This window comes from Amborella trichopoda, chromosome 5 (assembly GCF_054954075.1).
Source record: "Amborella trichopoda isolate Santa Cruz 75 chromosome 5, AtrichopodaSantaCruz75HAP2 v2.0, whole genome shotgun sequence".
Classification (NCBI taxonomy): domain Eukaryota; kingdom Viridiplantae; phylum Streptophyta; class Magnoliopsida; order Amborellales; family Amborellaceae; genus Amborella; species Amborella trichopoda.
The window spans coordinates 46,871,065-46,887,616 of record NC_142340.1 but is presented as its reverse complement, the minus strand read 5'-3'; the positions used below and the strand labels follow the sequence as shown (position 1 = coordinate 46,887,616).

Genomic DNA, 16,552 nt, shown 5'->3' with positions numbered 1-16,552 from the left:
AAATATGAAAAGGTTATTTTCAATAATTTAAAATGACCAAATTACCCCCTTTATTTTTCAGGGGTGTTTCGATTATTTTATATTTTGGTAAATATTTTTTAATCGTGTGCCCTATTTTTGAGTACATATATCTAAAATTTCATTATGATCCAATTTCTAGAAAAAATATGAACTACATAATGAGGATCTGATGGCTGATATTCCACTTATATTACTATTCATTATGGTTGAGAGAGAAAGAGAGAGAGTCTTTAAGACAAGTACATTGTATAAATATCCATGTTTAAAGTTCCCAAAATTCTAACTACATTCCTCAAACCTAAGGTTGAAAAAAAGAGCTTGATCGGGCGGAGACAATTTCAAGAAGCACACACTATCATTGATGGTGCATGTGAGCTCCTTATATGCTCGTAGAAAGAGCTTTTGATCGAGGCCTTCAATCTGAGAAAGAGCATCTAATATAGCCTGCATATGAGGATTTGTTGGATCCCTCGCCAACTGAATTGCTCCCCCAATTGATGCTAAAGCCTCTGCAACTGAGCCAACGGTTTAAAAAAAAATTTATCTTTTTCTTCTTTGACGGTCTACAAGATGATGGTCTAGCCGCGGTTGTAGTATTCATTCTGGTTGTTCTTAACTGTATAGGTGTCTCCAATACTTCCACATCATCTTCGACATCAACGTCCAAATCCACAGTCCCTGTGTCACCCTGACCCTCTTCATTGGCTTCCTCATTATCTGCTTCTAGCATGGCCGCTGTCTTGGCCTCATCCCCATCAGCCCTATCATTATTAACAATTATTTATAGGCTTTGTCTTGAAATAGATGTGCATGTTGATGTTTGAGCAGGAGTATTATGCACAAATTGAAGTGACCCGGCATGGTATATCAAATGATAAAATAGAAAACAAGAAAGATACATACCTTACACATATCATTCCAAACTGCACTATCAGCATCAAACAGTTGCTTTGCCTCGTTCCATCCCATACTGCTTTCATTCTTTAAATCACATACTGTCTTGTAGTGTGCTTTCATTGTTCTCAATTTGTTTTTGAAAGCATCCCTTTTTAGGGGCGTTCCAAGTTTGGTAAAAAAGTTTTCTCTCTGTTAAGCCATTGCATGTTCTTGAAATCCCTTCTGGCTTCTTACATAAGAGAACTTGCTCAACAAGCAATTCTAACATGGTAGTTTCCATCACGGATGTCCATTTTAATTTCTGCCCTTTACCTTTTGATTGCCTTGCATTATCCATACCTAATAGATTGAGCTCAACACAATTAGCTAAACATATGAGGGGATTGTGATATATGTCATGCATTGCACCAAAGAGATAAATATATCTAAAAGAATCAGCAAGACATTCACGAGCATATGAGGAACATAAAGAAAATAAACATGTTAATTGATCATTGTCATTTGTTTTTTAAAGTCTGAAACAAGATTAGTTCATGCCATGCATCTACTCGAAATCATCTACAAGCAAATTATACAACCTTGTATACCATGGGAATAAATAAATCACTCATCAGGTTGGGAGATGGATATTTGGAAGAAACATGCATGGTGTTGTATGGAATTGAAGAGGAAGAGAGAGAAGAGGCTCTTGGGCATCACAGTGAGAAGTTGGCCACAGATCTCATGGAATTGTGAACACCAAACAAAAACTTAGCAAATTTATCGGTAAGTATGGCACATTATGAGCTTCTCTATGATCATCAAAGATATTTCCAAGCAATATCTAGACACAACAGATATCTTATACCCATTGAGGCACCACCGACTTGCAAAAGCACTAAACTATCTACTTAAACTTCTTTGACAAAGTGAATGGCTCGCAAAATAATAAGCCAAGCCTGATTACTAGAACAACACTTGATCATCAAAAAGCGTTCATTTGTCGTCATCTAAAACAGCACCTGATCACCATTGGTTTTTCTAAATGAAGGATCTTCTATTCCTAGTCGCATAAAGAGGTGGCATTGTGGCAAAGCACAATGAGTTTGGACTGAGACCCAGGTCTGGAATTCTTCGAAACACTAACCAGCCTCATACAAGGGCCATTGTTACATAGACCCTCACAAGCATCAAATCAGGTTCTATAATCCAAAGACCCTTAGATAATAATGACAAATGACAATATATAGCACATCGAAAACTTCAGAAATTCAAAAAAATGGCAACCATTCTTCAGCAAAGTTCAATAGACACAGGGCACCAAAGATCAAATGGCAGGTGGAACATGTTTTTCAACATGGCATTTATCAGAAGACAACAACCTCATCCTATCTTTGATCGAGATGAACTAGCGCAAAATAAAAGTTGCTTGAGTCCTTCAAGAGTACTCCCACAGGAGCATACTATACACTTACTCCCTTGGGTAAAAAACTGCTTAAGAGGATTCTTTCCTATAAAATTTGGGGATATGCTTTAAAATCATCAGAACATGAGCACTTGAAGAAAAATTGAGATTGAACTGCTAAGCACATAGATTTGGCCTTTTCAAAATTGGACAATCTCTGCTCAATCTTAAGAAATTACTATTTTAGACACATATGCATGAAGTGCTTATCATTTTATTTTATTTTATTTTATTTTTTTCTTTCATGCCAGTGGCTGGGTTTAAGGGGTAACATCTTCAAAATCTAGTGTCCTAAAAATGTTTGTAGATAAGAGTTTTAATCTAGAGATGGAATGCATCAAATGCTCCATCTGGTAATTTATAACTCCTTGATGCGAGATATTGAAGTCCATGGATTGCTTTGGCCCAGTTATGGACATCCTTTGGCCCGGGTAGGATGAATAATATATAGCTTGGTTAAAGATGAATTATGGATAAAACCGCAATTTCTTCCATTAATAATGCAAGAATTTTCCAACTTTTTGTCTCACCAACATCTTGAGCAAAAAAAGAAAGGGTGGAATTTAAGTAAAGGGAGTTGAAGCCCCCCTTTATGATTGGTTGAGAAGGTCACTAAAATGGGAAATAAACAAGTGGCTATAAAATGTAACATCTTTTGAAATGCTTGCCTTTAAGGGGAACTGGCTTTATCATTAAAAGCATTTTGATTGATCCTATCCCCCTCCCTAAAATTGTCTGAATTTGTTAACACCTGATTTTAGGGTAACTAATTGACAGGGAAGAAGCCCTCACTTTCAATAGATATTAGAGGCATCCAAGAATCTAAAACCAGTTTTTTTATTGGGTAATAGACGTTGAGAGCTATCATTTGTTCCTTTATGGCCATTAAAAGTCAGCTATCTCATAGTGCAAATCGTATTAGATATTTATAAGTGCTATCTAGCTCTAGGGCCCATATGTGATAATTAATTTTGTCTGGAGCAGATTACCTTATCTCTAAAATTAATACACTTTAGATAATAATATTTTATTAGCTACTTGGTACTTGTCTATTATTATCAATAAAAAATGGGTAGGGCCCCCAATCCCCACTAATTTATAAAAAATAAATAACTAAAAAAAAAGAAACCTGGTATTGTATAATATTATCTAACTGTTTAACTTTTTCTAATATTTTTTACATTTTTTAGCTATTTTTGACTAAAATAGTAAAATGCTTTGACTAAGGTAAAAACAACTTTTGGAAAAGATAAAATTCTATGTAACCTTGCCTATAAGTCCATCTAAGATAACTTTATAACAGGCACTGCCAAACAATACATAATTCAATATCAAGATTAATTTTATTGAAACAGTGAATTATTAGTGATAATGAGTACATCCAAATACGCTAATAAGATAAATCATATATAAGCCACTCTAGATCAATGTTAGGTAAAAAGTCTCCAATAGTAGTTGAAGTCAAATTTGGGGATGTAACCTCCTCAACCGAGCAACCAACCTCAGAGATAAAAGGAACTCAAATCACAATGTATAGAGGTTGACATATTTATGTATGGTGTATCTTATAGCTTACTTTTCCCAATGACTTCAAGAAAAGGATATCTAGAAGCATGGTTCCCTAACCTTAGAACTACTGTGGCTTGCAATTTTTGGAGACAGGAACCCCTCCCCCTCCCCCTTCCAAAAGAAGAACAAAAAAAATAAAATAAACCTTTAGGTTTCTTTCTTACCATGCATAACAAAACAGTGTTTTAAAAAACAAGAACCGAGTGTCGACTCGTTCATCTAATGATCTGAGTTTGCCGTGTCCCATTTGGCTGGGAAATTTTATTAACGACTTTTTTTAAGCATTGCAATGAACATTACAGAATCTTAGGAGGCCAATTAAAAAACAAATGGTCTTCAATGAATCTCTGCACAAAGTTTGTTTTCATCGAGGGCAATTTCTATCATTGGTAGAAAACGTAATTCTCCAAGCAAAATCGGTTGACTATTGGCAAAAATTTCTATCATTTGTCAAAGAGAAAACATAGTTATCCACGGAAAAATTGGTTAAGAGTTGGGACTAATAGTAGACCCCATCACATCACCTACTGGAATATTTCATGCGTGTCATTAGTGTTGTAAAAAATGACTCCTCGGATGGGGGTTATCCGGTCTGTCACCGAAATCGGCCCTAGCCTCCTTGCCTTGTGATTTATGAAATATTTTTATATAAAAGACTAATTTTTTTTTATAATTCAATTTGAGAAAAAGTTGATATATTGCTTTATGCAATTCTTTTTATCCTTAAATTTGGGTTGGTTTTTTTTTTTTTGGGGGGGTAATTTTGTAGGAAAAACAGCCTCTATCCAGTTTTTCAAATAGTTTGGGCATTGGTTTTTCGAAAATATTAGTGACGTGGTGTTAGCAAGCATAAAAACCAAAATTTGACTAAGGCATGGGGGGTGCTACAACTACGGCCCTTCCCACATTTGATATTTTCTTTCATTCATCATTTTGTTGGATCATCTATTCATCCGGTTCTTTAGCCAAGGGTGACTAATCCAGTATGTGTTTCCAAAAAACTATCCTTTATCCCTGAGTTTTGTGGCACCGACCATGAGCTTTGCTCGCAAACTGGCTCGTTTGACCTAAATTCGGCTTGTTTACTCAAAACCGGTCATTGGCTGTGGCCGGTTTTAGCCATGGCGGTCAACTGTAAAAATAAAAAATAAAAAATATATTTTTTTTAAAAAAATAAATTTATTTGTATAGTTTATATATGTTTATATATATATTCTATTGTTTTGAAAAATATTTGTATAGTTTATATATACATTCTATTGTTTTGAAAAATATTGAGAAGTATTTTGGCTATAAATACCTATTTTTATATGGGTGAGGTTGGTATAAGGTGTCAAATTATATTATTGAAGTACGGTGGGCCTCAAAACTATGCCAAAAATGCAATTTTGGTGCCACAAAGCATTGCAATGATATAAAAATCTATTGTCGCCGATAATTATGAAATTTAAAGTTTCAGAAATGGTGACGATCAAGCATATCTATAAATACTTGAAAATATTGAAGTGCACCTTACCTATAAGGTTGAGACCTTATGTAAACTTTTTACTTTTTATATTTTTCTATCGTTTTTTAGATTATTTCTTAAATATCTATTTTTTTTATTACTTTAAACATACTTATTTATTTTTCTGGGAATTTTTTTGATATTTTGTAAAAATTTTTTAACCAAGCCGGGACCTGCCCAATTAGGGCCCGTTACCTGGACCAGTTTCCAGTCACTCAAACCCGACTAATGGCTGGGTTCGCATCCCGGTTTGTGGCTTCTGATAAGATACTTCCATGTGAGGTGGACTCAACCTAAGCCCTACTATGATACAAACTTTATGGGTTAGGGGTTAAGATATATGAAGTCCAATTTTAATTAGGAATGGATCTAGGGCACAACCCCCATTTTTGGGTGAGAATGGAAGTAGAAACGAGGTGAACAAGGGAAATTGGAAATTGTATAAGAGAGGACAACTACTTTTTCTTCTTGAAGATGAGAGGGGAGCAGTTCATAAGGAAGACACATTTTTATGTCCCCTCCACCTTTGGCCTGATGCGCACAAAAATTTATATTTATATTATATTGTACATGGAAAAGTAGTACAGCCACAGCTTTATACAGCTAAATATCTAATTTCACTGTAAAATTAAAAAAAAAAATGTAAATCGATTATTTCGGTCTGAATAATCATGAATTTTAAAAAAACAAAAAAAATTAAAAAACGTAAAAAAATAGTTGATCTTGCAACATTTTCTTTGAATATGCCACTTTACATATTCTCCGCTCTAGTTAGGTCTGCATAATTTTTGGATCTTCAAAATTATATAATAACGAGGAAAAGTAGATTTGGAGGCTGACGTAGGTCTTTCCGTCACTGGATCTGTTTTTTGCAGCATCAACTTGAAGTGAAGCAATGCCAAAATTTACAAAGCTGCAGCCTTACCAAAATTTCATGCTATTTACCATTTGAAATTCTTTTATATAGGGTTACAAAGAAGTAAGTGCAATAAACTATACAGTTTATTTTATTTGAATAATATAAATTTGATATTATCTTGCCATTTTGACATCGTCTTAAAACATATGTCAAATTTATGGTGTTCAGTTAGGGTAAATGGTGTCACAACTTTACCGATACAAGTGATGTTGCAATTACCACCTTATATAAAATGCACCCTCCCGTGCTTATAAACTGAACCCATTACAATTTATAATGAGAGGGAGAGAGAAAAGTGGGGCCTGTATATTTAATGAGAGAAGAGAGAGAGGAGGGCCTGTGAAGAATTGCAGATGGCTTCTTGGAATCATGTGGGGGACACTATGCTAACTCTAATCTTTCTTTCCTCTCCCCCAAAATAATAATAATAATAATTTCCATTTGTTCTGCTTCTCTCTTATCTTACTTACCATCCCCCTCCCCCTCCCCCTCCCCCCATTTGTTTATTACTTCTCTCACTCCCCACTCTCTGCTCCACAGTCTTATGAACTCTCTACTCTTCTCCTAATAAACTCTCTTACCTCCTACTGTGACCCTTCCACTCTCTCAAATCTGAATCTCTCTCTCTCTCTCTACCTTTCTATATCTTTTAAAGGAAGAGAGAGAAGGATGCCTCGGCCAGGTCCCAGGCCTTACGAGTGCGTGAGGAGGGCGTGGCACAGCGATAGGCACCAACCCATGAGAGGTTCTCTCATCCAAGAAATTTTCAGGTTCTCTCTCCATATATATATATATTTTGTTGTACCCACTTCGTCTCTCTCTCCAATTTCCTTCTCCATTCACTCCATTTGGCTTGGTTAACTCAATTGTATGTGTGTCATGGTGCATTATTTATTATTAGGGTTGTGAATGAGTGTCACAGTTCCTCCACCAGGAAGAACAAGGAGTGGCAGGAGAAGCTCCCCGTCGTTGTTTTGAAAGCAGAGGAAATCATGTATTCCAAAGCCAATTCTGAGGTGATCCCGTTCTCCTCCTCCTCTTTCCTTTTGTTTTTGTTTTTGTTGGGGGTGGGTGGGCGTGGGGGTGTGAGGAAGCCCCCTCCCTTCTGTCCTAATTGGGTTCACGTTATTTCTTAGTATTTATTGTTCAGCTTGGACTGTGACTATTTAGGCTGAGTATATGGATCCTAAGACTCTGTGGGAGAGGATGAATGATGCAGTGAACACCATGATTCGGAGGGACGAGAGCACCGAGACGGGGAATCTTTTGCAGCCGTGTATCGAAGGTCAGTCCTGCCTGTGATTTTTGAATTGTACATAACTTGAATCCTTCTTCTTCTATTTACCATTGGTTTCCAAGTAAGCGGTCATTTAATATTTCTATGCTACAAATCCTCTGGTAGTGCTTCTTCTACTGCTATACAGTTTTTGTTCGGGCAATGTACATTGGTTGGTGGTTGCTTTCTTGTCTTTCCTTTTTTCTATCTTTATTTTTATTTTCATCTTTTGGTGGGGAAGTGGTTCTGGTTGGTGCCATAGTAAATAACAGTAGTAGGGGCAGGCAGGCAGAGAGTCGATTTATTTGCTTGATTGGTAAGTTATTTGCCCCCATTTCCCACTTCTTTCTTTTGTTTTTTTGTTAATGTGGTTGTGGTTTCCACTTCAGCTGCCCTTAACTTGGGTTGCACTCCTAGAAGAACCTCACGCAGCCAGCAGCATTCACAGCGTCAAATTAATAGTAGTAGTAATAATAATTCAAGATGCTATTTAACAACTACCTCTGGAGCCCCCCGACTACGAGTTTTGGATAGCACAACCACCAACACCACCACCTCTATTGTTTCCCCAATAATTATTGTTAGTGGCAATGAGAAAAATTATGATGCCTCTTTGCTCCCCCTTCACACCAATCAACCCACCCACATCAACCACCCACAGCCTCAGCAGCAGTTTTACTCCTCCTCCTCCTCCTCCACCTCCACCTCCTCCTCCTTAAGCACTACCACCCATTTGGCTCCTGAATCCTTTTATGAGCACACTTACGTAAACGCACCCATCTCTTCTTCTTTGGGATGCCCCCTCACAACAATGTATGAAGAAACTCATTTGCATGAGATGAATACCTCGACCGCTCCCCCTCTGTTTCCCTTGTATTTTGGACTTACCCCTCCACCTCAACCTTCACCTCCAATTTTACAAGCCTTGTATCCCTTCCAAGATGCCAACCGTATTCCAAACACATCTCATCATCAATCATCAGAGGCTTTGGAACTAGAATTACTAAAGTCATCAACAAGTGACCTACTCAGATGCAGGGGAAATGATGATGACGTTGATGACGAGGGAGATTGTTCCTCTCCTACCAAAGCCAATCGAGATGGAGCTTCTTCTGAGAACCCACCATCAGTTGGAGGAGGTACTAGTGGTGATTATTACGACCTTTCACTACGTTTGGGACCGTCTTTAGTAGACATGGAAGGTGATGATAGAGGGCCAGCTGATGATTCTCAAGAACGAAGCAAGGACCCCAATCTTTCATCGTGCACATCAGGACTGAGAATCTTTGACAACTCTCCATCATGGCAAAGAGGTGCTGCGATCCATTTGTTTCCTCCCGAGGACTCTGCTAATGATGCCTTGGAATCCTGCTCCAGCAGATGGAACTCAAAAGGAGATGATAATGGGCTACTGAATTTCAAAGGAAATGATGATGGGCTGCCTCTGGCCTTGGAGGCAATACTCAACAATAGGAAGCGTAGGGCACCTGATTGGTCTAATTCTCCTTCTGCTAATTGAATGTTTTGTCCTTGAAGGGAAATTGATGTTGTCTGTTGCTGTTGTAGTAAGTTTTTATCACGAATCAGCTATTTTGTTATATTATTTCTGTTGATGTCAATTGATTGTGCAGCCTTGCAAGATAAGAAATGATCAACGAAAGCCAAGTTTTGTTTTTTATATTGTCATTTCTAACGGCATTTAAGATGCAGTATATAATTCTTTCTGATACCATGGTAGCATGCAAGATGATTGCCAAATCTGACTATGTAACATGTCATATCCTCCATTCTTTAAAGACAGAGAGGCAATCTCCTGGCTTGTGCTCCATTCTGTGTGAACAACCATATTCTCAGTGTAGTTAACTGCCTATGACAACATTACGAGGAGAAGACCTGAAGTAAGAGGTATTTGCAAAAATATAATTATGAAATAGCCATTAGGACTTTCTTAACCTCCACCAACAACCCTTTCAAGTTATCAATGAAAATGATCTAACTTAGGATGTAAATTGTGACTATGGTACATCTCTGGTTTCTCTATGTTTTTGGAAAAGTTGTCCAGAATAACTTTAATGGAAGGGCATATCTGAAGCGAGTTTTTTAGGTGCCCATTTTCAACCTGAGGCTTCTGTTAAGGAAACTTGAAAGGCATGTATGCTGACAGTATTTGCCGACATAACAGTGTGATGAGATCTCTACTCACATTTGAGGAACTAACCAAAGTACCCTGAATTTCTTTGAATTAGCGGGGTGCCATGACTTCTCCTTGATATAAAAAAGAACCCTTGTATAGTGAGATATGTTCTGAGAAGCCAAACAATGATGTGATTTTTAATTAGTGCAGATCTAACTAACCCACAATTTATTTTTAAAAAAAAACCGATTGCAAAGCTTGTACTAGTTAATAGCAATAGAGGGATTTGTGAAGAACAGAGGCCAGATGCACACATTTTTTAACTTCCTTAATGTGCGGGATAACAAAGGTGCCACCCTACTTCAATGAAACTTACGTTCTTTGCAATTCTTGAGAGCATGTGATAATTTTGGGGATGATTATTAGTGGTCCTTTCAGCGATGTGAATGCCTGTGGTTGCTTTCAAGGGTGTGGAGGAGTTGAAATTTGCCTTGTATGAAGCTCACGAATTTAAACTTGTTAAGATTTTGCCCTGTGGTATGGAAGAGTTCAGATTTTGGGTCCTAAAGAGAACCTCCCAATATCTCAACTTGTATATTGAGCTTTGCAAATAATCCTCTGGGTCTTATTCTGAAACTTACATTTGTGTTTAAATTTTTACATTTCAATACAATCATAAAATAAACCTTTACTCTTCTTTTTTTTCCATTTTTAAATTGGGGAACTTCTCATTTTCCCCTATTATTGTTCTATGTGTCTAACTGTTCATGTTAATGAAACACCGAAATCCTCTCTTGCTGCATGCATTGTTCGTCTCCTGACTCGATTCATTGATGTATCTCACTGAAATTTCTGAGCAGTCACCAAGGCAGTTGCTTATCAAACTCACATAATTCCTATAAATATCAAAATTTTGACCATACGCCTTGATAGTCCTTTCTTTTACTTGTCTGTTAGTTCTACTTCTGATGAGCAGCCTGTGTATGTAATCCTATACTAAGGGTAGCCATTCCTATGGACCTGTTTTAATTGCTTATGTGAGCTCTAGACACCAATTAATTTATGTTGTAGTAATAAAAGAACTTTATAGCTTGGATTTTTCGGTTTTAAAATTATAATTTGATTGAAATTATGTTATGGATTTTTTTTTTTTTTAGTTGGATTTCTATGTTAAATATGTTCCTTCTTCAATAATTTTATATTTTATATATTTTAGAATATATTGGTCTAATAAGGTGCGGCCATAAACTTTCCCTTAACTCATCCCAGGCTCTGGTAAAAGAGGTGGCTTGCATTAGGTAGGCAGCCAACATAAAAATTTTGCCACATCTTATCATCAATCCTGAACCTATGTTGTGTGCTCATGCTAGGGCGTTCCCCTTACGTGACATGCAGCACCACCTAGGTGCAGTGAGAAATAAGCAAGGATTAGCTAAGGCATTCCCCCGAAGTGACACACTGTACTGCTACCCGGGTGCAGTGAGAAATGAGCAAGGGTTAGCTAGAGAATTCCCTTGAAGTGACGCACTGCAACAATGCCTAGATACGATGATAAGTAGGCAAGGGTTCTCGCATCATTTTGGACGAGTGCGGGTAAATAAGTTAGTCCAAGAGGGTAGGATCCGTCTAGCTACATGGAATGTAGGAACACTAACAGGTAAGAGGATGGAATTAGTGGATACAATGAGACACGGAAGAGAACATAGCTTGTCTACAGGAAACTAAGTCGAAACGGGAAAAAACTAAGGAAATTGATTGATATAAACTTTGACAAAGATAATAATAGAAATGGCGTAGGCATAATAGTAAATAAATATTTAAAAGATAAAGTAATTAATGTTAAGAGAGTAGGTGATAGGCTCCTATTAATCAAACTCATGTTAAGGGAGGAGATAATTATGTAATTAGTGCTTATGCACCACAGGTAGGACTAGAGGATAGAATTAAGAGACAATTATGAGAGGACATAGATGGACTAGTCCAAGAAATACCAAATGGAAAGATGACCTTTTTAGGAGGGGACTTAACTGGTCATGTAGGAAAATATAGTAAAGGATATGAAGGGGGTACATGGGAGATATGGTTTTTGGGAAATAAATGAGATCGGTGAAGCTATTCTGGATTTTGCTTTGGCCTACAACCTAGCAATAGCAAATATGTACTTTAAAAAGCAAGATGATCATTTAATAACTTATAAAAATAGACAATATAGAAGCTAGATAAACTTCTTTTTAGTCAAGAAGGTAGATCGGCCGTAATATAAAGACTGCAAGGTTATCCCAGGAGAGAGTTTGACCAAGCAACAAAGGCTCATGGTTATGGATGTCTGCCTAAAGAGAGAAGAAAAGGAGTGAAAGAACTAGGTGGTGGAATTTAAAAAAGGATAACATAAACTTATTTAGGGATAAGTAGGTAAAAGAAGGAAAATGAAATATTACCAACCCGAAATAATTGAGATGAGGCTTGGATGAGATGATTAATAAATGAATTTGTTCCTTGTTTCCTCTTCTTAATTTATCAAATATTTTCACGGTTTTGGGTATTGGGTACCCCTTTGTGTAAGTTTCAATTAATATGATAAGTTATGGTTACCATCTGCTCAACCTTGTGAAATAGGGATTGTCATAGACCCTGGAAATTCATTTAACAAAAACTGTATATGAAAATTCAAGAAAGGATTCAAAATTCTCTTGTTCAACGCAGCCACTTATTCGCAACTGAAAGTCGTGTGATTATTATTGGATTTGAAACTGATTATTTGACTGTTGATTAATTATCATTAGGGGGATCCATGCCAAGTATCAGCAGATTTGGTAAAAGGAAAAAAAAGAAAAGTGAGGTGATCTAGTTTTGGCAAGAAACTTCCATCAATCATTGGTTTTGTAAATTGTATGAAGTAATGTTCTCACCAGTTAAATTACATTGGATAAATAGAGGCACGTCTGTAAATTGGGATGGGATTTTGCTTCCAATCTGAAAAAAATGCGGAGTCCTTACCCTCTTATTGGTGCATGTAGGGTGTTTTGTTACTCATGACTTATTCAACAAATAGAGGATGCTAGCCAGCCAAGAATCAAGCCAAATATCTATCCATCACTTCAAGTGAAAATAGTGAAACTAAATAGTGATTCGTGGAGATTAAATTCCAAAGAATTTCATCTTTATATTTCAAGTTAGTGAAGATTTAAAGTCAATTGTTCCTCAAACAGTAAACTTTACCAGGAGTTGATTTGAATTTTGAGGCTAAACATTTTGAATAGTTGCATTCTGCTTTACACACATCCTGCTGAAGAAATCTGAGTTCTTTGTTCTTTGTTAACAGTAGTACAGCGAAGAAATTAAAAAAAAAAAGGAGAAAAGATGATGGAAGACGATATGTACCTGTTGTTGGAAACATGCAGTGGAATATATTAGGCAACAAAGGATCCAAGTTTTACATGAATTAATGATATTTATTTTCAAAATTTCACATGGAATTCGGGAACATATACATATACATAGTTATGAAAAGTTACAATGTTTTTCAGTGACAAGTAGCGAGCCTTATAAAGGTCTTTGAAACACGCCCTTTCTCTGGCCATCACCATCCAGACCAACGCGAACATGAAGGAGAAATTGTCGCATATTCTTGTTAGTCATGCTCTCAATTTTATTCATATGTATATAATTGTGACACTATGTCCTACTAGTTTGCATTCATCAAAAAGTTCGTATGCTATGGACTGTCATGATCTTGGAATCCTTAATATGTTAAAGTCTCAGGCAATTTGTGTGGCTATTATGAAATAATCCTATATACTCTTTCTATCCAAATGACTAGGGAAAAATAATAATAGAGCCATGAGGCCCTTTACCTACTCAGTTACGAATTAGGTTTTAGAGTATGGAGACATTTCGTCTAATATTTTAAGTATTGTGACTCGTGGGAAAAATATTTTGCTCTAATCACACTTGTGGAAGATATCATGGATCCCTGCTAGGTATTGCACAATAGTTCCTTCTAATCATTCTTGCTGAAATGCTGCATCTTTAAAAGCTATATTAAGTTGGAAGTGTTGATACGGTGATATCCAAAGATCACCACCATAAGGAAATCTTGAAATCTTATGTTATATGGGATTGATATTCATGTTGATAAGTTTCTTAGTTAGTTAGAAATCCATTGAAGGTTTCTATTGGCTATAGATTCCCAATATATGTAAGAAATGAGAGGAAAAGAATTGGGGTCACTATATAGGAAGGTGGCTTCCTCTTGAGAGAGAGAGGCGGTGATCTCTTGCATAGAGAGGCAAGGCCTCCACATAGAGAAAATTGAGCTTTCTTGGAAGACGAACACTGCGATAGTGCCTCATGGCGAGTGAGAGGATGGTTTCTTGTGGAGAACCAGTTCCTTTAGAGATTTTTGGTGTTTTCTCCTTTTAGAAGGAAAAAGTCTTGGTTGCTGCTATCAAGTATTTCTTCCTGGACAATAGTTCAACTATGAAATAGAGATGGGTGATGTCAGTTTAGAGAGTTGATTTTAAAAGGGTTGCTCAATAGGGTCTTGTCGAGGATTAGAGAGTAACCCCATGCCCCAAAATCTATGATGTAATTCATATCGGTTTAATGGATTTCAGTTTGCCATGTCCTTGGATGTAATGCCTTTGGGGTCAATCGCATAAACCTGTGTTCTTGTGGTGGGGATGTGTGTGTGATTTATGCTTTATTTCTAATTCTGGTATTTATGGTTACCACTCACCTATTTTGTTTTCAGTCGGTTAAGTAAACAATTTTGGTTCGCTGTATCCATATGTAAGAGTCTTGAACCGAACCGGAAGAGCAGTTATGCTCCATTTTACTTTTCTTTTAAAATCATTTCTTGTAAGACATATCTCTCAATTCCAGATTCAGAAATATCTGCTCCACAGGCCATTGGAATGGTTTTGGAGTGCGATGTTCTGCAACACATAGACCTCGGCTATCCCATTGCTGGAGCCTTCATCCGAAGACATGAAATTTTTTTTTTTTTTTGAAAAAAGGTTCTAAGTCTACCTATTCGCCTTCCAACTTTTAATGGGGGTAGATAGTTTCCCATCCCTCAGACCTTATAAAGTGTGGCCATTCACACTATCCTAACTGCCACCTACTCAAAACAATTTGAGGCCTTAGCATTAGGTTCAGATTCCAATCTGTGATTATCCCAGCAGGAGTCTGCATAGGAGCGTCCTATCTTCACACCAGACCATCTGAAAACTGAAGCTTGCTACCATGCCCATCCTACACCCCAAAACTGTGCACAACATACCAATCCCTTTTGAAATCCTACCAGCCTGCTCTTGCCCCTCAGCCTCCCCCCATTCCGTAAGAGCTGTATTTTCATCTCAGAACCTGCCTCCAAAACCCCCTTCCTTTCCCCCCACATCTCTAATATCATTTTGGCCCATTTTTTTTCCTGTTTAATTTATGACTAGGATGTCTAATTCTAGTAGTAAGTGAATATCACAGCGAGCATCATATTTATTTGTCAACCGGATGTGAAGGACCGCCTTTTGATATTTCTAGCACACCCAAGCATCTGCAGTTGTTTTTATTTGGGTGTTTCCTTTCCTCTTTATTTAAATAAAGATTCGTGTTCCAGGATCATCCACAGGGTTGAAATTCAAACCATATTCAATGAACATGGAATGCGGGAAGTACTCGCTACAGCACATATGGTCATTGGCTGGAAGTTTGGCTAATCAATTGTGCAATCTCTTGGTGAGATTGGATTTTTGAAGTAGTTCATTAAATTATGAATCACAGTCCATGGCGTTGAATTAACTATCAATTTCTTTTGGATTTTATCAGTCAGAATGGAAAAAGCATCTTAGTCCTTCTGGGTCATGCATTTTCCCTCGTCAGTAACCGGCTTAAGTTTGTATGTTTGACAAAGCAATTGACAAAATGTCGAGTATATTGGGCACTTTACGCGCTTCATCCCTTTCTTTCCCTTCACAACACTTTCCGATCTAAATTTTCTTGGGTTTATGGATCATTCACTTTTGCTGGAGTTCATCATTCCCACTTACTGTTAGGATTTAACTAATCTCTTTCTCAGTCATCCGTTGTGTATCTTTCCTAGCCAATCGATTGCATCTCCGATAATGCGCTAACATAACTCATGCCATTTACTTCTCGAGGAACTTAGGGAGGGTGTGCATTTAATAATGATGTTTAGCATATACAGAAGTGCAACATAGTGCTTGCTGTTTTAGTGGAAATGGAGAGAGAAATAAACAGAAGGAAAAACCATTTAAACCCTGATTTTGATGCATGATCACTTTCCATTTCTGGAAAGAACTTATTTTCTGGAAAGCACTTATTGTCAAGGACATCTACACCTCATGCCATTTGATCTGTCATCCCATCATTAATTTATTCTTTGCAAGGGATTTATCAGTGCATTAGGTGCCTAATAGTTTTCCTAGTGTATTAGGAGCCTTTATGTTGTCCTCTATAAATAAATGTCACTGGGTTCATCGTGCTGTGTGATAATGCAGATTTTTGAAGTTCACTGTTGTTTATGAGTTCTTCAGGAGCAACGACAAAAGCTAGAGAGCTCTGTAACAACATCAAATACTAGAAACTTCTGTTCATTGACAAATTAAAATACTGATACAAGTCCAATACACCTATCACGCTAATTAAAATGAATACCTCGAAACTCATGATCCTCAATTTATGAATATATGAAAAGAAAAATACAAGAATATCGAGTCTCAACAACAATAATTTATTGGGATGCCATCATTTGTGTTTCAATGTTC

General features: G+C 37.0%; 1 protein-coding gene and 1 long non-coding RNA gene across 4 annotated transcripts; one reads left to right on the top strand and one right to left on the bottom strand.

Moving 5' to 3' along the window:
• Nucleotides 1–250: 250 nt before the first annotated feature.
• LOC110007060 (uncharacterized) lies at nucleotides 251–2,118 on the bottom strand. Of its 2 annotated transcripts, none has more exons than XR_016056601.1 (3): nucleotides 1,920–2,118; nucleotides 925–1,257; nucleotides 251–782 (listed from the first exon to the last, which is right to left on the bottom strand). It is a non-coding gene; the product is annotated as an uncharacterized LOC110007060 (long non-coding RNA). The 2 variants fall into 2 exon arrangements; XR_016056602.1 differs by having other exon boundaries at nucleotides 1,497–2,117.
• A 4,496-nt stretch (nucleotides 2,119–6,614) lies between these two features.
• Nucleotides 6,615–9,311, top strand: LOC18431869 (histone acetyltransferase). Of its 2 annotated transcripts, none has more exons than XM_011624154.3 (4): nucleotides 6,615–7,127; nucleotides 7,292–7,373; nucleotides 7,528–7,642; nucleotides 8,023–9,311. In XM_011624154.3, exons 1-4 carry the CDS (start codon nucleotides 7,027–7,029, stop codon nucleotides 9,150–9,152), a joined length of 1,428 nt encoding a protein of 475 aa, XP_011622456.1. In that variant the 5' UTR covers nucleotides 6,615–7,026; the 3' UTR covers nucleotides 9,153–9,311. The 2 variants fall into 2 exon arrangements, with proteins under 2 accessions (XP_011622456.1, XP_006842047.1); XM_006841984.4 differs by having other exon boundaries at nucleotides 7,259–7,373.
• The last annotated feature ends 7,241 nt before the right edge of the window (nucleotides 9,312–16,552 follow it).